The sequence below is a fragment of the Camelina sativa genome, chromosome 5 (assembly GCF_030686135.1).
Source record: "Camelina sativa cultivar CO46 ecotype springtype chromosome 5, ASM3068613v1".
NCBI classification, from domain to species: domain Eukaryota; kingdom Viridiplantae; phylum Streptophyta; class Magnoliopsida; order Brassicales; family Brassicaceae; genus Camelina; species Camelina sativa.
Genome location: NC_141884.1, coordinates 6196082 through 6219317, shown reverse-complemented (window position 1 = coordinate 6219317; position 23236 = coordinate 6196082). Strand labels below are relative to the sequence as shown.

The 23236-nt window shown below is 32.8% G+C and overlaps 4 protein-coding genes and 2 pseudogenes across 9 annotated transcripts; 2 read left to right on the top strand and 4 right to left on the bottom strand.

Annotated features, from left to right (window-relative positions):
• Positions 1-437: 437 nt before the first annotated feature.
• LOC104785834 (translation initiation factor) lies at positions 438-2383 on the bottom strand. The gene is made up of 6 exons (XM_010511120.3): positions 1737-2383; positions 1463-1560; positions 1233-1304; positions 1026-1150; positions 829-901; positions 438-732 (listed from the first exon to the last, which is right to left on the bottom strand). Exons 1-6 carry the CDS (start codon positions 2038-2040, stop codon positions 628-630), a joined length of 777 nt encoding a protein of 258 aa, XP_010509422.1. The 5' UTR covers positions 2041-2383; the 3' UTR covers positions 438-627.
• Positions 2384-4216: 1833 nt separating this feature from the next.
• RAX2 (Duplicated homeodomain-like superfamily protein) lies at positions 4217-6017 on the top strand. Its single transcript, XM_010511119.2, has 3 exons — positions 4217-4676; positions 4809-4938; positions 5375-6017. The coding sequence occupies exons 1-3, from the start codon at positions 4541-4543 to the stop codon at positions 5985-5987; spliced, it is 879 nt and encodes a 292-aa protein (XP_010509421.1). The 5' UTR covers positions 4217-4540; the 3' UTR covers positions 5988-6017.
• Positions 6018-8526: 2509 nt separating this feature from the next.
• LOC104785831 (uncharacterized) lies at positions 8527-10336 on the bottom strand. Of its 4 annotated transcripts, none has more exons than XM_010511117.3 (5): positions 9870-10336; positions 9539-9642; positions 9086-9202; positions 8903-9004; positions 8527-8810 (listed from the first exon to the last, which is right to left on the bottom strand). In XM_010511117.3, exons 1-5 carry the CDS (start codon positions 10195-10197, stop codon positions 8640-8642), a joined length of 822 nt encoding a protein of 273 aa, XP_010509419.1. In that variant the 5' UTR covers positions 10198-10336; the 3' UTR covers positions 8527-8639. The 4 variants fall into 4 exon arrangements, with proteins under 4 accessions (XP_010509419.1, XP_087308175.1, XP_087308176.1 ...); XM_087452049.1 differs by having other exon boundaries at positions 9823-10334; XM_087452050.1 differs by having other exon boundaries at positions 9086-9199; positions 9823-10334.
• Positions 10337-14425: 4089 nt separating this feature from the next.
• On the bottom strand, positions 14426-15797 carry LOC104785830 (membrin-11-like; annotated as a pseudogene). The gene is made up of 3 exons (XR_015558251.1): positions 15627-15797; positions 14875-15145; positions 14426-14775 (listed from the first exon to the last, which is right to left on the bottom strand). The product of XR_015558251.1 is annotated as a membrin-11-like (transcript).
• A 310-nt stretch (positions 15798-16107) lies between these two features.
• On the bottom strand, positions 16108-16793 carry LOC147943308 (uncharacterized). Its single transcript, XM_087512204.1, has 3 exons — positions 16571-16793; positions 16233-16336; positions 16108-16164 (listed from the first exon to the last, which is right to left on the bottom strand). The coding sequence occupies exons 1-3, from the start codon at positions 16791-16793 to the stop codon at positions 16108-16110; spliced, it is 384 nt and encodes a 127-aa protein (XP_087368330.1).
• A 2027-nt stretch (positions 16794-18820) lies between these two features.
• LOC104785829 (F-box/LRR-repeat protein At2g43260 pseudogene) lies at positions 18821-20471 on the top strand (annotated as a pseudogene). Its single transcript, XR_015558250.1, has one exon. The product of XR_015558250.1 is annotated as an F-box/LRR-repeat protein At2g43260 pseudogene (transcript).
• Positions 20472-23236: the final 2765 nt, after the last annotated feature.

Here is a 23236-nt window from a genome sequence, read left to right as displayed (position 1 = left end):
AAGGGAGGAATGAACGGTGGGATGTTTGGTAACTTATGTAAATCTCACCAACCCCGTTGTCGTAGGTGTGAGTGTGGTTGGTGAGATATAAGAGTATCCGACCCGGACATCGACATCGGTAAACGTAACCCGAACCGGATCTTTCGGGTTAACACACATGGAACATGCTGGCCAAATCATGGAGTGGTTTAGATATTTTTGTTAGTTTGTTCTTTTATATATTTTTTTTATACTTTTCATATTTTAGGTGTTGGTTGGTGAAATGTTGTTTATTATCTTTTTGTTTAAAAAATTAATTATATGATTTGATCATTTGTAGATCTTGTTTTACTTTTTGAATTTCTAAATTGATTTTCTCAAACGATAAAATCTAAAAGCAAACACAATATATAAGTGAAAACCCCCAAAAATCATCATTATTTTTTATAAATTGCAAGTTTATAACAAAAAAAAGTGTAATATATATAAACAAGACACATAAAAATTCACAGTAATTTGCCTATATATCTTCATTCATTAAAATTACAAGACTTTATACGAATACAAAAGTAAAGAAAAATGGTTGTGTTGTTGTGGTTGCAGCTGAAGAATACAAAAACATATGAGAAGAGGTCAGTAAAAGAATAGTCAGTAACTGAGACCGAGCTGAAGGCCGAAAGCAGCATGGACGAGGAAAAGCGTCATTATCCCACTCCCGAGTATCCCGTGCACGTTCCTCAGTTCAGGTTTGTCCTGCACATTTTTGAAACAACTTGTTTCTTGATCTTGAAAACTACATAAATGATTAAGGTTTTCACATTGCAAAATCCAGCATTGTACTTTAATTACCTTGAACAAAGATGGTAAGATTGTTTGAATAGTCAAGAGACCAAGACCTATGAATCCTGTAACAGCGTGCGGGCTACATTACACAAATCCGCAACCATATCAGTCTCGCGCAATTGAGGTCTTCTTGTTACCATGTTTTGTTTGTTCAAGTTTGGAATCAGTAAATAAGAGTTTACTATGTAACAAAAAAAAGATACCTTTCGAAGATGGGTTTATCAGAGGTAAGAAGGGATGTGATACCACCAGTTGCTCCAAGGGCGAAAAAGAAAAACATTCCTGCTAGAAGCTTTGGGTGCAGGTCTTTTGCCTTTGCCTTCTCTTCCTGACATTTTCAAGAACGCTCTTTAAACAACAATGGTTCTTGTAATATTAAAACCAGATTATTTGGTTAAAAATAGTCTTACAATGTCATCTGAATAACGAATCCGGAAGCCTAAGTATGTTCCATAGCCACCCATAGCAAAAAGAACAACTGCCTGATAGAAAAACAAGTAACATATCCAAACCCATCAAACACACAAGACAAATGTCTAAAGAAACTGGTTCAATCACACATGTTGTTGTGGAATCTTGCATATTAGGGATAACAGTAAAGAAGCATGAATTGGTTATGAAGTAGTATAGGTAATAATACCATGTTCCCTGGATGGCCCCAATGAACAAGCCAGTCAGGTAGATTCAAGGATTGTACAATTTCCACAAAAGGTCCAATAACAGATCTTACAGTTGCAGCTGCCACAAAGACAGATAAAAAGCTCAGCACAACGTTCTTGGACACAAAAGCCAAATTTGATTCATATATAGCATTCACACAACTAATGAACACAAAAATTGCATTACTTCTCACTAATGGTTACTTAAAGCTCCTAAATAATACATTATTAAGATTTTAAAGTTTAATATTATACCTCCAGGGAGAGCAGCAACGAGGAGGAGAGGCAAAGGAGAGACTGATAACATCAATGTCTCTTTAATCTCACTCTCATCACCACGTTTTGCTTCAACCTCTTCATCTACGTTATCAATCGAAGAAGAACACGCCGGAATCAACCGGATATTTCTCCGACGAGAGTTAGAGAGCGCGGGAAACAGAGATGGATTTGAGAATCTGGAGAGACACTGAGTGGAATTGAGTAAACGCGACGACGGAAGTGACGGAGGAGTAGAAGAAATAGGGCTTGTGAGAGCGGAGAATCCTGTAATTGCCGCCATTGAAGGAGAGAGAGAGCTTAGTGTGTCAGTGTGTGTCGGTAAAGTGAAGTGAGGAGCGGAAGTGGTAGGGAAGGAGATGATAGTCTGATGAGAGTTGTAAAGAAAAGGTGAAGAAAGAGACACGACGTTAATCTTAAACGCTGTCGTTTTTTTTGCACTCTTTTCGCGTGGTCTAAACACGCTCCAACCCCACGTGAGTCTCACGTGTCTCGTAGGTGAGCCTTAATTTTTGAAACCTTCTGCGTCGTGTAGAGTCTTGCAACAGTTAGACTCTTCACAAAAACAACATTACACGTAAACTTGGCCACCACTGTATGATACAATGATTCCACTGTAATGTGTTGCAGAATTGTTCATTCTTCTAGATATATATAGTAGGTATGTATCGAATACTAGTATTATAATATAGTTTTACTTATCAATAATTCATAATCGTAAGCAGTTAACGTCGTCTCAAGGAGATTTTTTCAATTACACGTCTACGTTCACAGGATTGGATAGGCACCTATTTGAGTGGGAAATTACGACATATACAATTATTGTATGTTTATATAAAAGACCATCTTTATCAATTATTAGATTTGCGTATTTCATAAAATATTGGTCGATAGATTTCGACCTCTCGGTATAACCCATGAAGTCACTGAAAAATCTTTTTTTCATTCTTTTTTCAGGTAGGGACTCCAATCTCAATAATTACATACGTTAATTATTAAAAAAAAAAATGTAACAATATATAAGAATTTGTTGCAATTCACCAGTTATAAACTTTTATTTTACATAATGTAACAGTTAAATTAAATGATTTCATAAAAGTTGTAATTGTGTCATGGGCGTAATTTTGAAATTTTTGAATCTTACTTCTACATGATAAGATAATATCTTTTTTTTTGCGTCATGATGACACGATATGTTTAAATGAAATTTTTTTTTTTTGGTAAATAATAAACGAAAACATAGCAGTATATATGTACTCTAACATACATACGACAAAAAGTTATACAAATGCCAAAATAAATTAATATACTTTTTACTAGGTGATTTCACATGTAAATGCAAAATTCTGCAATTGTAACAAGGTAGACCTACATCTACGAAACATACATACATTAATCCACAAGTTTCCATTTAATAATCTCACATACATCCGATTTGTGACTGTTTAGCTATATGTGTTTGGTATATGAAGTGTATGCAACCCGGCTACGATAAAGATAATGGATGTGATAGTATTAGAGTTTAGTGTACTGGTCTGAAGACTGTTAAGTGTTATCTATCTTGTATAAAGAAATGAGTGTTACTAAGTTCTACTAGTACTATATACTTTTCATTGGAAACCCACTTAAATATAGTCTTGAAAAGTGCCACACCAACTTACCAACTTAAACTGTTACGCCATAAACATTCAAATTTATTTTGCCATTGTATACATAAATGCTTATGTTAGTACTAGTATTATTATATAGATACACATATTCGTCCCATAAGAATATATGTATGTGTGGTGGCCTCGGGATCAATCACTTTGACAATGTCTTGTGGGAAATGACTTAGTCAAACCTTTCACTTTGGTTTTTTGGAAAATGAGTACACATCACTTTCATCATCCCTTTCTCTAATTTTTGGTTTAATGTCAACTTTTCCTTTTATTTTCTTCATTTTTCTTTTCTCATCACTTACCTTCGAGCTGTCCATGAAACTATTTCCTTTATTTTTTATTGGTAAGTGTACGAAGAAAAATAAAACACCATAAAAATGTTTGACTCTTGCTTCCATGCACCATTTTTTCGTGTTTATTATTTCACACAGTACAGTTTTGTATTGTAGTATACCATACAATTAATATTTCATGTTGGTTCTGACTTTTGGTTGGTTTGATTTGGTTTAATCCAATGAAGACCAAAAAACCCGGTCAAATGGGTCGATAAAACGGTTGTTTGGTCTCTTCAAGAGACAAACATGCACGTTCAATCGCAATAAGACATCCAAGAAAACTTTTAACCATTTGTCCAATTTGTTTTCTTCCTGCAAACCATTTGTCCAAATTCTTAAAATAAAAGAGCATTAAAGCACTTAATTAATTATATTGGTAGTATTTATTAGTTTTTTCTTCACGAAATTGTTTTGTTCTTTTTAATTTCTCCACTATTCATAACTTAGACCAGCTGTTCTTGTTTTGCTTTGGTGACCAAAAACACATCCATATTTTTTATTTACACTATTTTCCCCTCTCTCTCTCTCTCTCCTTTTCTACATACATATTATAATAATGAGGGCAATCCACATGGGAGAAGAGAAAAAAAGCATTATGGAAAGAAAATAAAAATATAGGTTTTCATTGACTTGGGCGTTTCCAATACATAGAGCAATAAATAGATGTCTTTATCTTTGATAATTACAGAACCAGAGAACACTTTTTCTTTCTCATCTTCTCTTTCAAAACACAAAACAAAGATCACTCAACAAAAACACACATAGAGAAAGAGAGAGAAAGAGAGAGATGGGTAGGGCTCCATGTTGTGACAAGGCAAATGTGAAGAGAGGTCCATGGTCTCCTGAAGAAGATGCAAAGCTTAAAGACTACATAGAGAAACAAGGCACTGGTGGAAACTGGATTTCTCTCCCTCACAAAGCTGGTATTTTCACATCTCTCATGATTCTTGGATTTTTTATTTTATTTTGTGTGTTTTCTTGGATTTTTAACCTTTGGTGGGTCTTGGTCAAATTTTTTTCTTTTTCTAAATCATTAATAATATGGTGTTATAAAGGTTTAAGGAGATGTGGGAAGAGTTGCAGACTGAGATGGTTGAACTACTTAAGACCAAACATAAGACATGGAGATTTCACTGAGGAAGAAGACAATATTATCTACAGCCTCTATGCCTCCATCGGAAGCAGGTTATAAGAAAGTCTTAAACTAAATATTTATTTTCCAACATTAATAATCTTGACCTTGATAAAGTATAATCTTAAAGATAGGTGAAGATTACTCTTGTTTAACTCATGGGAAAGAAATAAAGAAAATGGGTATTGAAAAAGAAGAGACTTTGCATGTTTCAAGGAAGCTTCAATCTCAATTGTTTTTTTTCTTTCTCTTAATTAAAAAATAATAGTTTCTTTCATGATTTTATATAGCTTTTACATACCCACCTTTTGTGCAGTATAATTGCCTCCTTTTGTGGGTATATTCTTTAGTTCATAAGTTAGCCCAAAAAGAAAAGAAAAAAAAAAGTGAAGCAAATCCACTTTGAAAAGTATTGAAGATTTACGCTTACAAAATTAATGTATTTAGTTTATTGTGGTTACATAAAGGAGTTAATTATTGAAAATGCAGGTGGTCAGTAATAGCAGCTCACTTACATGGTAGGACTGATAATGACATCAAGAACTATTGGAACACTAAGCTAAAGAAGAAGCTCATTGCCACCATGGCTCCTCCTCCAAATCACCACTTAGCCAGTGCTACACCATCATCACCATCACATTACAATATGATCAATACTCTTCTTCCGTATAACCCATCAATATCAACAAACCAACTTCTCACACCTCATCAGGGTATGATGATGACAATGATGGGCCAACAACAACAACTATTATATCAAGCAGACATGGGCACTTTGGTAAATTCTCCAAACAGAAACAATTTCATAATGAGCCATCAAGAAGACAGCCAGGAGCAAAGTACAAACAAGGGAATAATGTTGTTGAGTGATGTAAGAAGTGGGTCGAGTACAACAAGTACAGTAACAAGAGTGAAGATGGAACATCGTGATCATCATCATCATGAAGAGTTAGAGGATGAGAGATCAATGAGCTCGGCAGTAATTGAAGATTATGGAATGGAGGAGATCAAGCAATTAATAAGTAGTAGCTGTACTAGTAGTAGCAATAGCTTGTGGTTTGATGAAAACAAGACAGAGGATAAGTTCATGTTGTACTATTGATCTCTCTTACCAACTTTGATTCAACCCCCATATTCTCTCTCTTTCTTTCTCAAAACTGAACATGAATTATTAAAACTTGTTCTAAGAGGGGTTTAAACGTGATTAATGAGTTTAACTTAATATTTTTATTGTAAATAAGAACTCTCTTTAGACATAATTTGTTGAATTTACAGCTGTTAAAGTGTTAAGTGAAGTTTTTTATAGTGGTCAAAAGAACATTGTGACTAACAAATCGATTTCTGTCTACAAGCTAACATTTCTATGGCCAATTAGCTTATCCATCATGAAAAACATGTGATACAAAAATCTATCATATCATAAAAATGTCGCATCATTTTCTAATAGTTTCATTTTAACTATTTTGAACTATTTGTTCTTCGGAACATTGGAGTAATTAAGTTAATTTATAGAAAAAAGAACAACATTCATATAGGTTTAAGATATAACAGATTTGGAATAGGTTACCTATGTCAACTCCATATGTGTATAGCTAAATAATCTACCAATATGTTTTAATAATCTATCACCACACCAAAAAAAAAAAAACTCTTATAATTTGCTTTTTAAAAAATAAAGAGTGAGAGTATGCTAACTACTTTGTATTGTTCCCCTCACCCTCATTAAGGAATCTCAAAATCTTATCAATAAACACAAATTAAAACACATGCATACATATACTTTGTATCATACCATTTAAATTCGAAAACTATTCCCACTTGCATTTCTTCAAGGTATTATTTTGTTCTTTCCATGTTCTTAAGTATATCCTCATGTATAAGTTATTAACCAATCGTTGATCAAAAGGATGACCGATTATATATATGTTATAAGTTTATAACCATATCCACCCCAACATCTATTGTTATTATTATTATGGGATTTTAATAATGATATGGATGACAAAAATATATTCCCAAACAACATTATTCTTAAATATTAAAATTCTCGACTTTATAAAGCGCAACTCAATCATTTTCTTCCAGCGAAATTGGTCAATCGTATATGCTGCCTGTAAACCTATCCAAAATGATAAGCAAATTAGTAGAAAGAATTTCAAGATGTTTATTAATGATCTTTCGAATATTTAAGACATCTAGTTGTATGTTTGTGGTTTTCTTCCTTTTTTTTGGTTGCTATTTCTTTTTATATGCAGTGAATATGAAAAAAACTTGTAAAAACTTCAAGTTTGACTATTGCGAATCTGATGTGACAGAAAATAGACATAATTCCAACATTAGAAATGAATATATATATATATATATATAATAAATAATTTATTTGATGGTCGAATTTAAAATAGAAATCCTAACGCATGATTAATTAGCCACAAACGTCTTTTTTGATACTGGTAAGAGAGTCGTACCAAGATTGGGCTCGATATATTTACTGCATATATTCGTACACAGTTTTATAAATTAACTTCTCCGTCAGATTTTGTTTTCTTCTTCGACCGACGAATTAGAAAAAAAAAAAAAAAAGAATCTTCACTATTTAAATAATCACTAACATATATTTTGTACATGCATGATCTCATTCATTATATATTTATATGTAGTTTGAATAGTCTGCATTAAGGGAATGAGGAATTAAAGATGGCGTTATGAATTTGATTATTTGAGTGGAGAGGAACTTGACAAAAGGTACGACATTGCCTCTCTGTAAAAGATGCATATCATTGTGCGATATAAACTAATAATTCATTGAAACACTATTACAGCGATCGACTGATGATAAATATTAGTGACAAGAATTAAAGTTTGATATACAATCACATTATTGCTAATATTTTATTTTTGGAACAAAGGCTATGACTATATTGGCTTCTATTGCTATATATGAAAGTCTTAACATGACACGTTTTGCAAAATCCTTTACAAAGAGATGGCTACGGAAAGCTGAAACTAAAGCACAAGACTATTTCTAGTATTTATTGGAATTGAGATACAAGGAATAAAGTAAATCTTAGTAAAGACAAGAACTAGAGTTTATGCAGTGTTTGAACTTTTGACTTTTTGCACTGACCGGTTTTTTTGTGTTTTTTTTTAGTTTAGAGTGGATATCTAAAGAAGGTAAGGGTTGTGACATTTTAAGAAGAATGTACATAACATCGTCCACAGAGTATGCAAGAGAGTTTATCTCCAGCTAAATGTTGTTAAATATGTTGAGGTCAGGAATGCTATGCATGCTTACACACAAGAATTTTTTACATCTCTTCCCCAATGCTATGCTTACACACAAGACTTTTCACTTCTCTTCCCGAAAGCTTCGCGGGACTACTTTAAGGTCGTTCAATAGGAAATTTAGACGCTTTTAGTAGTAAGAGAGTATCCTATTTTTCTGCATCTCCATGAAAAGAATATATCTTATAATCTCCAAGTTATTAATGAACACATCCAAACCTTTTCAAAATTTATGCATTCCTTGACAGGGCCATATAAGTCAAGCTAGTCCAAATGAAAACCCAATACCCCCATCAAACAGATCTCTAACGAAAATCTTGTTATCTATAGCTAAGCAGAAAAAAACCATAGAGAGATTATTAGATCAAAGTATGTATTAGGGGTATTTATTGCAAATGTAAAGGTTCTGTACAATGAATGATATATAAACACTTGAGGGTTGTGAGTTAGAGCCAATGTTTTGGAGAAATTTTCACAAGAAATGCCATTGCCAGTAGACTTTGTCGACGATTCCACCACCTGTTCTAACCGCAAGGTGAAGCCTTTCTGCAGCCGGAGGAACTCCCCAGAGATATGGAACTGCCACTGTCATTGTTAGTTTCTCTTGTAAACCGCTTGTGCTCTCTTTCTCTGTAGCAACAATCTTTTTAACACAAAGTAGGAGTTAGTTTAGTAAGAATGTTAAAAGGACAAAGAGAGAGAAAGAGAGAGAGTGAATTAACGGTAAACTCAAACCTCTCCACCATGTTCTAAGACAGTGTCTTCAACAACATCACTAAGCATCTCAACAGAACGGCAGAATCCAATGATACATAGTCTTCTTCCCATATCCAGTCCCTGACATTTATACAGTGCACTACATTATCTTTATCTGTCTTTTCCATAGTTTAGCAAACCGAAAAAGTAAGCGTTGCGTACGTTTGTAGCTGCGATGTCAAATAGAGCTCCAAGGCATAGACCTTGAGCAGGATCCATGTAAGCACTTTCTTGAAACTTTTGATATTTCTCTGGTGATTTGGATCTCCCATGTTTCTTCTGTCACAAAGCATATGATTCAATATAGACCAAAAAAGACACATGTAATCAAAATTATGACAGCACAATGGGGATAGTAATTACACCTCCTAAGATAAGAAACCTCGAAATCGGTTCTACATTGTTTACTTATAAGAAATTCCAGACAAGAACACACAAATCTGTTATCCACAGCCACGGAATCAAACAAAGACAAACATATACAATGAAATGCATACATGAGATGATTTGATGATAGCACAGCGGACAAGTAACAAGAAACCTCTTAGGACTTCGGCTAAGACAGAGTGACACAAACAAAAGTGTTAAACATCAAAGATAATGAAATTTGCATACATGAGAGGAAGATTTGATGCGACGAGGAACCATATTGCCACCAATCTGAACTAACCCATCAGAAGTGAAAAGTGTAATCCTTTCTTCAGGAACCCATTCAATTTCTGTAAAAACAAAACAAAACAAATTGCAATACTTTGATTTTTCAGCAATTCTTCCACAGATCACAACTAAGGAATTGCATATGATTTCAAGAAATGTGAAAAAGTCTTCAAAAACTGTTAAATTACATAATTCAAGAATGATCAACAAGCATCATAACATAAAGATTGAGATCAGATCACCCTGATTTGGATTAGATCATATGAGACCCTCCCGCAATTAGATTTACCGTTGTTAGCATCGGACCAAGGGAAGAAGCTGAAAGCATCGTCATCGGAGAAGCTTCCGTAATGCGAAGCCTTAACGGCGAATCGAGAAGGCCGCCGGACGCGGGAAAGAAGAGATGAGAATCGAGCGGGGGAGGGATGATGAGAGTGACGGACAGGAGAGATGGTGATGTGAGAGGAGAAGGTGGAGAAGAGAAGCGTAGTAGAGGTCTCCGCCATGAGAACAGCACAAACACAGACAGAACCACAGAAACAGAGAGACGTGACGTGAGAGGAAGAAGAAGAAGGGGAAAGGAGAAAACAGAGCGAGAGAGTCTCTCTACGCCACATGCTTTTTTAACGCCGATGTTGCCACGTGTCCTCCTCTTGTTTTTAATTATTCTTCTCTTTTCGTGTTTTTTTTTTTGTTTTAAGACCGAACTATAAACAAACGGAACATAATGTATCTGGTTTATGTATGTCGTAATGTAGAACAAAGTGCAACACCAATGTCTTTACATATAACTTTATTATTACCGTTTAAGGAAAACAATACCAATGTATTTAGCATCGTATTTTGGATTAATGCTTAATTTGAAATAACTTTACCATTAAAATTAGTAATATCTATAATTAACTGAAAGAATTACAATAAATTGTGTAATCATCACAATTCTATGTGGGAAAATATATTTTTTAATAGAAACTTATAAAATAATATTTTGTAGAAAATTATATAATCATATTTTAGGAGAAATTGTTGAATTAAGTTTTTCAAAAAAAGAATTGGCAATATTATATATAGTAGGGTGGTGAATATTTGGCAGCAATTGTTGAAAATTTAAATTACTAAATTTTTGTGATAAATGTTATAGTAGGTTTATTTTCATTGTCTATATTAGATTAACATCTAATAAGTTATTATTTTTCATACTTTTCTACAATATTCACCACACAATAAGTTATGAAGTTAAAAAGATTTATCTCTAATTTTCTATTATGTACTCTGATTATCTCACATATTCATGTATCATTTTTAATAATTTGTAAAGATCAATATAATAATATTTAAAGATCAATACAATTTCCATTTATAAAGTCTATTTTGTTTAAAGTCTATAAACTCTATTTTGTTTTGTGATCCAAGAGATAAATATGTAAAGATCAATATAATATGTTTTTTTTTAATTTGAGGTTTTTGAAAACAATAAGAACTTCAATTAAAAAAAATTGGTCTTTGTGATTTAAGAAAAATGAAAAAATTATCCCAAAAAGAAATCATATTTAACTGGAAATAAAATATAGAAAACAATATAATTTAACACCATTTAACTAAATCCTCCAAAGATGAAACCATTAGTATGAAATCTGGCACTATAAATTAAATTGATGAGTGAAAAACAAAAAACAAAACCAAAAAGATAGAAGTTCGTACTAATGGTTTGGGGTTTTAAAAAATATTTGGATTGAAGTTCATAAAATTTTATAAGAAAACTAATTTAGTTTGTCACTTCAAAAGTAATATTTTCAATTTGAAAATTATGTGTGATTGTTGAGTTTATATCAACAAAACAACCAAATCATATGTAAGTTAAAATTTTGAGCCCCTTAGTATTCCTTTTCCTTAAATCAAAACAAATTAAAATATTTCTTTATATTAAATCACAAATTAAAAAACATTTGATCTTGACATTTAACTCACATATTAATAGAAAATTGAAATCATATAAATTATGCATTAACAATATTTCTTCACTCAATTGTATTTAAACAAATAATAAATTAGAATTGTAACTCTCATTTTTTTAAATATAATTTTTAAATCGCTTCTCTTCATATAAATACTCATTCTCTTATTCTCGTATTCTTTCATTCTCTCATTCTTTTCCACTATATCTCATTTTGTTTTTGTGTTTTTTTTGTTATTGTTGTTGTATGGGTTAAAACAAATTTATTCAAATATCATTGTAAACACGTAATTCTAAATTTTAGTTTTAAAGTTTGAATGATATATATATCTTACATTATATATATATATATATATATATAAAAGGTTTCACTCTCTCCTTATTGGTTTATTTAGCATTTAATTTCTAAAAGAATCATATTTATTTTTAATTCAATAAAAATATAATAATGTGTGAAGTGACCTTAGTGCAGTGGTCAAATGTAAGTCCATAATGCACAAGGCACCATCACACCCGGGATCGAGTCCCGCTCCCTACAAATGTAGGGATTAGGCTAATGGGTCGGCCTGTTGTGGCCCAATGGTTGACAAAAAAAAAATATATATATATATTTATAATAATGTACATTAATCTATACTTTAAATCCATACTTTACTACTAAATTGTAACTGAAATTACATAAATTATGAATTGACTATCTTTTCCATTCATTTTCATTCAAACACACTATAAATTATAATTAACTCTTCTATTTAAATAATTTAAGAAATTTAACATTCATCCCTTGAAATCCTATAAATAACTATTCTCACATCATCATCCACCATATCTCACATTCTAAATAATTTCTTTGTTTTGTTTATGTTCTTGCATGGGTTCAAAACTCATGGTAAGAGTGTGATTATATATTTTGTTAGATTTATCTTATATTTTGTTCAATTTTATTTCTTAGTTTTTATGTATTTCTTCCTTCCTTCTTTGTCTTCTTATTATTTTCAATTTTCAATTACATATATAATAAAATTTTAGTGGCTATAAAAAAATTTATCGATGCAGATTCAATCACACTAATTTCGATCAAAGCCCAATGAGGAAATCAAGCTAAAGAAATCATCTTCATTCATGTATATTTATTTTATTTTCTTAAAGTATGAAATATTTTAACAAAATAAACTATTATAATATAATTATTAAATCAAATTTTTTAACTCTCTCTAGCCTCCAAAAAAATTTGTAGTACATTTTTTGGTATACTCATCATTATATTTAATTTTTGTGACCCAAAATATACTTATATAAAGATCATTATGATGTTATTTAATTCAGAATTTTGTAATTTAATGATTTTCTATATAAAAAAAATTTGATATTCTATTTCCAAAATTTTACTACAAAGAGGAAATCATTAGAATTTAACCTAGCAATATAGCTTAAATTAAGGTGAATATAAAAGAGTTTAAAAATTAAATTAATCTTTGGGATTTTTATTGCTTTTCATATAATTTTATATGAAATATATTTAATTGATACTTTAAAAATAATTATGCAATTTAATTATTAATTTTTTTTGGTAAATTTTGAATATCATTGTAAATTTCTATTTTTATCATTAGCAATATTTTTTAAATAGCTGGTATATTTTGATATTGTATGATTTGAATAAATAAAGTGTATTATTGATATTTAGGAAATTTGTTTGTTATATATGTATTTTTAGGAAGAATTTCAAAAATATATTTTTTTCAATAATACTCTTCAGAAATAGCATTCGAAAAAACTTTATTGAAAAAATCTCTCAGAAATTTCTCATAATTTTATGATTATTATAACTTAAAATGAATTAACATACCTAATATAACAACCCGCGCATATGCGCGGGATATTACCTAGTGTTAATTAAATGTAACCCGAACCCGGTTTAGATTTTGGGTAAATGTAGATCTTAGCATATCGTATAATATTTGGAATAGATTGGGGGAGATTATGTAGCTGATATTCCAGGATTGATTTGATATTCCGAGATTATGTAAAATAACTCTACTTACTAACAAAAAAAATCTCTTTTGTTTTATAAAAAAACTTTGAATACAAGTTTTTAACAATAAATTTTTAAGTTTAAACTTTATTAAAACTAAATAGGATGAAGATGAAGTTGATCCTATGTAAATACACTATGAGTTTTGCATTGCTTGCAACGAATATACAGTTCGTCACAAAAGACTGCACGAAGGATGCTCAGGATCCAACCAAGACTAAATTTTGGTAAGTCAAATTTTTACTATGGCTTTCATTTTTCGCTTGAAATCATTTCTCATGTTATGATACTATGAATTATTTTTTGTGTTCTAGGTTCAAGTTTGCTTGGTCTTCCAGATGTGATATATGTAAAACTTTCTTTGATGGTGTCAAAGCCAAGTTTAAGATTTGAAATTTGTGTAGCAATTTTATTCTCTTAAACCTTTTTATGTCAACTTTGGGCTAGTTTGCTTATTTTCATGTTTGCTATCTTTGTTTACGAGACTTAACGCTTAGAAGCTTTTTTTTTTTTTGTTTGATTGTTGACGAGACTAACGCTAAGTCACTACCTTACTACCGTATCAAAACCACAAATCATTTTGTAAAGCCAACAAGATTCGACTAGCTTGAAAGAAATATCATCATCACCAAAATACACGTTTGTTTATATTTCAACTCTGATACGAGAACATCTCCATAACGACGATAAACCAATTTCAAAATTAATGTACAACGAATTTTTTTTAACAAATTCAATCAAACTCCGTCTCCCTCTTGTCTTGTAGATTGTGAACATTTGATCGTAGCCTCGAGAATATGGAAGACAAAAAAGATTCCTTATTCTTGGTTGTGGTTTGTATTCAAAGCAAAGGAAATCGAGAAGCTGTGTACTATTTTGACAATCTCAACTTGATAAGCTACAGATCAGATGCCAGAAATGTCTTGTAATAGGCATAAACAAAACAAAATAAATCTTTCACCCGCGCACAAGAAGTCAGATCAAGTAGCCAAACTCTTTACATGTTATAATCTTTGTAACTAAAGCCTTTCAATTTTCTTTGGTTTAGCGTGTCCATCTTATGAAAAAATACAATATGACAAGTGTTGCCATCATACCAGTGTATTTGATCCAAGTATCAACACGATTTCGCCTCTCAATGAGCCTCAGTACCGAGCTGGAGAGCCCTACGGTGTTCAGAACATCCAAAGCTTTACGTTGTGCCCTCTGTGACAGATCCAAAAACCCAATGTGAGAAAATCTTAATGGCATCAAAAATCATGTTTGTGTGGCATATAACACAGATTACGATTCGGTTAAGGTTACCTTCAAACGATCCTTTTGTTCAGCATATTTGGAGAGGATAGCAACTCCACTAGAAAACGATTCTTCAAGCATTCTCTTTGAATTCTTAACAGAGTTCATAGCTTGAGCTTCCTCATCAAATCTTTGCATAATGTGAGCTCCTTCTCCGCTCGCTCTGCCTAACAAATCCGCTCTCTCTTTAGCTTCCAACATCTTTCTCTGATTCCTCAACATGTATTTCTCCAGACTCTGGTTCAAATACTCAGCCTCTTCTCCAACTTGTTCAGTCTTTCTGCAACAAACCCCCCCCCCCCCAAAACTTACTTCTGATTTCAACACAAGAGCTTAAACTAAATTACCCTAACGTTCGAGAAGCACTATTTATGAGATTCAGAAACCAAAAGAAACCGAGAAACACCTAATATGCTTTGTGATTTCAACACAGAGTAAACAAGAACTTGGACTAAATCACCCTAACGTTTGAGAAGTACTACTTATGAGATTCAGAAACCAGTAGAAATCAAGAAACACCTAATATGCTTTGTGATTTCAACACAGAGTAAACAAGAACTTGGACTAAATCACCCTAACGTTTGAGAAGTACTACTTATGAGATTCAGAAACCAGTAGAAATCAAGAACACCCTAATATGCTTTGAGATTTCAACACAGAGTATACACAAGAACGTAGACTAAAACTACTCTTATGCATTCAGAGATTTGAAATGATCAATTGCAGATGAATTTAGAATATGAGAGGGATGAAACAAGAACCTTCTCCAAAGATCACGCTGACATTTAACATGGATAGAGCGCCAGAGAGCATCCATAATGGAGCAGAGAGATCGGACCTCGAACCTCTCCAACCTCTCGATTCCGTCGCGAGCCTTGAGCAGAATCCTTTTCGCACTAATATATACCTCCTCCGACGCTACCAGATGCCATTGTACACAAACTCAGATCAATCAGGACCTTCTCCGTACCTGAATCAGAGATTTATTCGTAGAAGTTGAGTAAATATATCAAACAATTGTGGAGAAGAAACAAAGAAATAAGATAGAAACATCGATATCGGTTCTACATTGTTTACTTATAAGAAATTCCAGACAAGAACACACACATGACACAAATCATATGCAATGAAATGCATACATGAGATGATTTGATGATAGCACAACGGCGGGCAAGTAACAAGACACCTCTTAGGCTAAGACAGAGTGACACAATCTCAATCTATATTACATTTGAAACCTAACTAGTTTTGAACTTGTAAGAAGTTCCAAGCAAGAACAGAAACCTGACTAGGTTTGAACTTGTAAGAAGTTCCAAGCAAGAACAGAAACAAAAGTGTTAATCAAAAGATAAATGAAATTTGCATACATGAGATGAAGATTTGATGCGACGAGGAACCATGTTGCCTCCAATCTGAACTAACCCATCAGAAGTGAAAAGTGTAATCCTTTCTTCAGGAACCCATTCAATTTCTGTAAAAACAAAACAAAACAAAACAAATTGCCACAGATCACAACTCAGGAAATTGCATATGATTTCAAGAAAATGTGAATAAAGACTTGAAAAACTGTTAAATTACACAATTCAAGAATGATCAACAAGCATCATAACATAAAGATTGAGATCAGATCACCCTGATTTTGATTAGATTATATGAGAGACCCTAATTTATAATCTAACAATAAGAGTGACCGTAATTAGATTACCGTTGTTTGCATCGGACCATGGAAAGAAGCTGAAAGCATCGTCATCGGAGAAGCTACCGTAATGCGAAGCCTTAACGGCGAATCGAGAAGGCTTCCGAACGCGGGAAAGAAGAAGAGATGAGAATCGAGCGGGTGAAGGAGGATGATGAGAGTGACTAACATGAGAGATGGTGAGGTGAGAGGAGAAGGTGGAGAAGAGAAGCGTAGTAGAGGTCTCCGCCATGAGAGCAGCACAAACACAGACAGAACCACAGAAAACAGAGAGAAGTGACGTGAGAGGACGTCAGGGCGGTGGAGGAAGAAGAAAGGGGAAAGGAGAAAACAGAGCGAGAGAGTCTCTCTACGCCACATGCTTTTTTAACGCCGATGTTGCCACGTGTCCTCCTCTTGTTTATTTTTCCCGAAAAATTTATTTTTTCCCACCAAAATCGAAAAATTTTCCCGCCAAATAAACGCTTTTAAAAGTTAAAAGCGTTTACAAGGTTTTTAAAAGGTTTTTAAACACATTGTAAACGCTTTTAAAAACCTTGTAAATGCTTTTAAAAAGCTTGTAAATTCTTTAAAAGGTTTTTAAACACCTTGTAAACGCTTTTAAAAACTTTTTAAAAGCATTTAAAAGATGTTTAAAAACCTTTTAAAAATTTTATAAAAACTTTTACAAGGTTTTTAAAAACATTGTAAAAGAGTTTAGAAGGTGTTTAAAAACCTTTTAAAAATCTTTTAAAAATCTTTTTAAAAACCATTTGAAAACCTTTTAAAAACCTTTTAAAAACCTTTTAAAACCTTTTAAAAACCTTTTAAAAATCTTGTAAAAACGTTTACAAGTTGTTTAAAAAACCTTTTAAAACTCTTTAAAAAATCTTTTAAAACTCTTTAAAAAATCTTGTAAAAGCCTTTACAAGGTGTTTATAAGACTTTTATAAGGTATAAACCTTATAAAACCTTTTAAAAACCTTGTAAATTTTTTTTGGCGGGAAAATTTTTTTTTCGAAATTTTTTATCAAAAGTTTTTTGACAAAAAAATTTTTGGCGGGAAAATTTTTTTGAAAAATTTTTGGCGGGAAAATATGTCAGAAATTTTTTGGCGGGAAAATTTTGTTTTTCTTTTTATTGAATAAAATAATTTTCATCTAAGGGTAAAATGGTCATTAAAAATTAAAAGAGGGCATAAATAAAAATGGGCAGAAAAAAGGGTATTTTTGAAAAGGGGTATGTCAAAAGGGGCATTTTTAACAAATTCTCTATATTTTAATAGAAAATGATAAAATAATATTTTTAGATAATTATCTTATCATATTTTAGGAGATAATTGTTGAATTAAGTTCTTGAAAAAAAGTTGGCAATATTATTGATAGTGGTGTGAATATTTGACAATAATGATTGTTGAAAATTTAAATTACTAGATTTTTGTGATAAATGTCATTTAATAAATTTTATATGTATATATGAGTTTGGTGCTTCTCATAATGAGCTTGGTGCTCTTGCGAATGAGCTTGGAGCTCTTGCGAATGCTCTTGCGAATGAGCTTAGTGCTCTTACGAATGAGCTTGATGCCCTTGAGAATGATGACTCACATTCCAATCATAACTGATATTCCGCAGGATTGATTTGATATTTCGATTTGCGGGATTGATTTGAATGAAGAGACTATTTGTGATGACTTGAACAGAGCTACATTCATCATCAATGCATGTGTGCCTAAGCGTGACGATGAAGATGATATTGATTTCATTTAAAATATCTTGACAGAAATGAAAGAATATGTTTGGATAGTGAGAAATTTATAAATGTATTGAGAGAGATGCTAAAATATATAAAGAACTGAGTAAAGAGTATTAAAACCTTTATGAAACAACATTTTTTCTTTTTTTGAGACCGTAATTAGTAAAATGGTTAAATAAACTGAACTGGAACATAGATGGTACAAATGGTTACACAAATTAATAGGTTGAAGAAGTTGAAAAATACTATTCAATTAATTTCACTATTTAAGTTGAAAAGATTGAAAAATTATTCAATTTATTTAACTTAAAAAGTTGAAGAAATTAATAAGTTATAAAGAAACAATATTCAACTTTTTCATCCACATCTTTAAAGATGAATGGATTGATACTCAACCCAATTTTGATGTCTTTCATTGATGATCAGGTTCGAAGATGTTAACATTTGAGATTCAATTTCACAAATCTTAGCAAATCAATTTAGCAAATCAATTTCCTAAATCCGACTTTTTTTTTGGTTCTCTTTTCTTTGAGACCATAATTTTTTTTTTTTTTTTCACAAGAGAAATATATTGTATTAAACAAATCAAGGCATACATGGGCTAAAAGGGCTAAAAGAAAGCCCTTCCAAAGTGCAAGATTACAGAAAAGGTTCAGGCCCAAATAGGCCGAAGAGGTTTCCCGCATAAGAAGAAATTAGATTTTGTCTCGATCTCAAACCACGTGTCAACGATCGGAGAAAAACAATAAACGTGTCAGATAAGTAGTCTAAAACGAACCGACTTCCTTCTTAGCCCTCCGAGCACCGATTCCGGTGAAAGAACCACCGTTGATAATACTACCAAACAAAGATTCTTAGAAAACCTAATTCGATGATGAACTACATAGTTCCCGATCTAGTTGAAGAAATCTTGCTTCGACTGCCACTTCAATCCGTCCTCAAATTCAAAGCTGTCTCAAAACAATGGAAATCAATACTGGAGTCGAGGATGTATGCTGAGAGGCGTATCAATGTTGGAAAAAACAACCGCCGGAAAATCCTAGCGGCCGGAGACCACCGGAGCAAGTGGCGGTTCCAAGGGGACACAGAGATTGAGATGTTCTATTTACACTTCGATGACGTCGCCACACGACCCTCGCTCACATGTGACGGTTTGATTTGCATCCCCGTACCTGGTTGGGTCAACGTTTTTAACCCTTCCACCGGACAACTCCTTAGATTCCCTTCCGGCCCAGATCCAGTCAGACCCCGCCCCTCTTTTTGCCCAGGCCCAGAGTTTTGGTGGATTAATTTCCCTGGAGATTGGGCGATGGGATTCGGTCGAGACAAAGTTAGTGGGAGCTATAAAGTAGTGAGGATGTTCTTCTACACTAACCAATTCGATATTCTCGATGTTAACATTGGGGAATGGCGGAAACTGCGCAGGCCACCTCCTTTCGCTGTTGAATCAAAGAGGAAGTCGGCCTGTGTTAATGGATCTATATATTGGTTACAAGTAAGTGGTCAAATGTTCGCCGTATTAGGTTTGGATCTTCACACTGAAGAGTTTCGTAAGATCCCACCTCCACGTTTAGGAAGCTGGTCAGACCAGCTTGTCAACCTTGATGACCGTCTAGCCTTTGTCAAAACCCGTCTAAAACCTTATCCTTATAGGAGAATTGAGATATGTATTCTTGATGCACAAGAAAAAACATGGACTAAGACCTACAACATCTTTTTACGCTCTACAGATCTTTTTCCTCAAAAGCCGCAAGCCTTGTGGTTCAGGGCGTTGACCCATTCTTCTAACCAAGGACATCTTTTCTTCCATGACAATTGCAAGAGGTTATTCAAATATTGTCCTGAGACAGATGAAGTACGGCTCATCCAGAGAGGCATCTCTGTTCTATCTCCTTTCGTTGAAAATTTGCTCTTATTTCGACGACGACCGGAAGCAACCACATCCGAAAGTACATCCGAATACCAACCTAAACCTAGTGTTCACGTGCCAAGCTCTTCCGTATTCAATACTTTTAAGATCCCAAATATGTTTGTTACCACTGCTCTTGTGTCTCTTGTGATTTTTCGCTACTTTTGTGTTTCATCTAGATCTGGTTGATATTATGACTATTTATCTTTTAGAACACTTGTTTTCCTCTTTCTATTAACATTTCAATTGATGCACCTAGATTGTTTATAATAACCGTAGTACAGTGTTCAGTGTTGGCTACTTGTGTAGTTGTAAGTCTCTACCTTACTATACCGTATCAAAACCATAAATCATTTTGTAAAGCCAACAAGATTCGAATCGCTGGAAAGAAATATCATCATCACCAAAATACACGTTTGTTTATATTTCAACTCTGAACATCTCCATAACGACGATATATCAATTTTAAAATTAATGTACAACGAATTTTTTTAACAAAATCAATCAAACTCCGTCTCCCTCTTGTCTTGTAGATTGTGAACATTTGATCGTAGCCTCGAGAATATGGAAGACAAAAAAAAGATTCCTTATACTTGGTTGTTGTTTGTATTCAAAGCAAAGGAAAATCGAGAAGCTGTGTACTATTTTGACAATCTCAACTTGATGAGCTATAGATGAGATGCCAGAAATGTCTTGTAATAGGCATAAACAAAACAAAATAAATCTTTCACCCGCGCACAAGAAGCCAGATCAACAAGCATAATTCAAGAATGATCTTGAATATGATTTCAAGAAAATGTGAATAAAGACTTCAAAAACTGTTAAATTACATAATTCAAGAATGATAAACAAGCATCATAACATAAAGATTGAGATCAGATCACCCTGATTTTGATTAGATCATATGAGAGAGTCTAATCTAAATCCAACAATAAGAGTGAGTGAGATGAGACCCTCCCGTAATTAGATTTACCGTTATTAGCATCGGACCAAGGGAAGAAGCTAAAAGCATCGTCATCGGAGAAGCTACCGTAATGCGAAGCCTTAACGCCGAATCGAGAAGGCCGCCGAACGCGGGAAAGAAGAGATGAGAATCGAGCGGGGGAGGGATGATGATGAGAGTGACGAACAGGAGAGATGGTGAGGTGAGAGGAGAAGGTGGAGAAGAGAAGCGTAGTAGAGGTCTCCGCCATGAGAGCAGCACAAACACAGACAGAAGCCAGAGAACCACAGAAACAGAGAGACGTGACGTGAGAGGGCGGTCAGGGCGGTGGATGAAGAAGAAGAAGAAGGGGAAAGGAGAAAACAGAGCGAGACTCTCTACGCCACATGCTTTTTTAACGCCGATGTTGCCACGTGTCCCCCCTCTTGTTTTTAAATTTTCTTCTCTTTTCGTGTGTTTTTTTTTTTTTTGGTTTTAAGACCGAACTTTTTTTTTCGTCGAAATTGAATTATATTGATGAGAACTTTGGTAGTCCAAATACAATTGTTTGTAAAGCCAAATTGGCGGGTTAAAACAATCAGAATAAAAAATTACATGTTTGATAACCAAACTTTGCTAACAGATGAGCTACAATATTCCCCCCTCTTTTTGTAAAGCTAAAAGCAATATTTGAAAAATATGATGCCCATAATCAGGGGCGGATCTAGAGCATTAGTGGGTGGGGCACGTGCCCCATACTCCATTTATAAAATTTATTATGTGTATGCTAATTACAGTTTTTTCCCTGGTTGAGTTGGTACTGTGTGCCTCTAGTAAAATTATCTGGTGGAGAGTTCGACTCACTTTTTTTGGTTTTTCTCTTTCTTCATTGTTTAATAAAATGGAGAAATCACCATCTTTCATGGCCATATTTCTTTCCTTTACTGTTGAATTTCTATATATGTATACTAATATTTATGATATTAATTGGTTGTTATAATATGCAATCAAATATATTTTAATTTTGGAAATTATATATAGAAAGAAATATAGAGGTTTTTTTTTACTTGGAAATGATTATTTATACGCAAAACAATTGCATATCTTTACTTCGAAATGCTAAATATAGAAATTCCACTTCTAATATACAATTAAATATATTTTATAGCTAATTAAAAATAAAATTTAAATATACTAAAGGTTGAAGTTATGTTTTATTAAATGTTTTATTATGTAAATTAATATTATTAATAGTAAGTAATTTGTGCCCCATACAATTTCTTTGTCTGGATCCGCCCCTGCCCATAATCGAATATCTTGGATTATACCATCTAAAAATATGTCTGTGTATTCATAGTTGATGATCTTATATAAAATCTGACAATCTCCTTCAAAACAGACAGAAGTAAAACCTCTAATCCAAGTTTGTTGCAGAGCCATTAACAGGGCCTTTGCTTCAGCTTCAATTGAAGTTCTTGTCGCACCAAGTCTTGTAGAGCCCCATCCTTGTGATATACCATCTGTATTACGTATGATCCATCCTCCCATGGTTTGATTAGTAAGGTGATCAAATCCTGCATCATAGTTACACTTAACAAGTGAATCATCGGGGGTTTAGGGTTTTAAGACCGAACTATAAACAAACGAAACATAATATATCTGGTTTATTATGTCTGTCGTAATGTAGAACAGAGTGCAACGCCAATGTCTTTACACTAGATTAGGACCCGCGGTGTACCGTGGAACAAATTATTTATAATTAAAAAATTTAAATTATAAGTTGTATTGTTGGTTAAATAATTATATAATAATTGCTAATTTTATAGTTTAAACCATATAATACGGTAATATGTTTTTTACATAATATTTATTTAATCAATTTAATTAGATATATATATTCTCTGATACCAACAGTGTTAACAAAATAATGAAATGATGTTTTACCCGTGTAACACCGAATTAATGATAGTTTCAAATATATAAATATCAACAAAACCCGTCCCGCTATATAACCCTTCCCGAGATATTTTAACTCGCACTATATCATCTTCATTTTTAATATTTATTGTTTTGTATTATAAATATTAGATTGAGTTGATATGTTATTTATTAA

Excerpts from the sequence above, each read along its gene's own strand:
- LOC104785834 (XM_010511120.3), bottom strand. The coding sequence starts at position 2,040 with ATGGCGGCAATTACAGGATTCTCCGCTCTCACAAGCCCTATTTCTTCT. Across the intron at positions 1,151-1,232 it reads TTCGTTATTCAGATGACATT|GAAGAGAAGGCAAAGGCAAA; the intron begins GTAAGACTATTT and ends TGAAAATGTCAG. Across the intron at positions 733-828 it reads TCTTACCATCTTTGTTCAAG|GACAAACCTGAACTGAGGAA; the intron begins GTAATTAAAGTA and ends AAAAATGTGCAG.
- LOC104785831 (XM_010511117.3), bottom strand. The coding sequence starts at position 10,197 with ATGTGGCGTAGAGAGACTCTCTCGCTCTGTTTTCTCCTTTCCCCTTCT. Across the intron at positions 9,643-9,869 it reads TTGGTCCGATGCTAACAACG|AAATTGAATGGGTTCCTGAA; the intron begins GTAAATCTAATT and ends TTGTTTTTACAG. Across the intron at positions 9,005-9,085 it reads TTGACATCGCAGCTACAAAC|GGACTGGATATGGGAAGAAG; the intron begins GTACGCAACGCT and ends TATAAATGTCAG.
- RAX2 (XM_010511119.2), top strand. The coding sequence starts at position 4,541 with ATGGGTAGGGCTCCATGTTGTGACAAGGCAAATGTGAAGAGAGGTCCA. Across the intron at positions 4,677-4,808 it reads TTCTCTCCCTCACAAAGCTG|GTTTAAGGAGATGTGGGAAG; the intron begins GTATTTTCACAT and ends GGTGTTATAAAG. Across the intron at positions 4,939-5,374 it reads TATGCCTCCATCGGAAGCAG|GTGGTCAGTAATAGCAGCTC; the intron begins GTTATAAGAAAG and ends TTGAAAATGCAG.
- LOC147943308 (XM_087512204.1), bottom strand. The coding sequence starts at position 16,793 with ATGGCGGAGACCTCTACTACGCTTCTCTTCTCCACCTTCTCCTCTCAC. Across the intron at positions 16,337-16,570 it reads ATGGTCCGATGCAAACAACG|AAATTGAATGGGTTCCTGAA; the intron begins GTAATCTAATTA and ends TTGTTTTTACAG. Across the intron at positions 16,165-16,232 it reads GCATCAAATCTTCATCTCAT|TTCAAACCTAGTCAGGTTTC; the intron begins GTATGCAAATTT and ends ACTTCTTACAAG.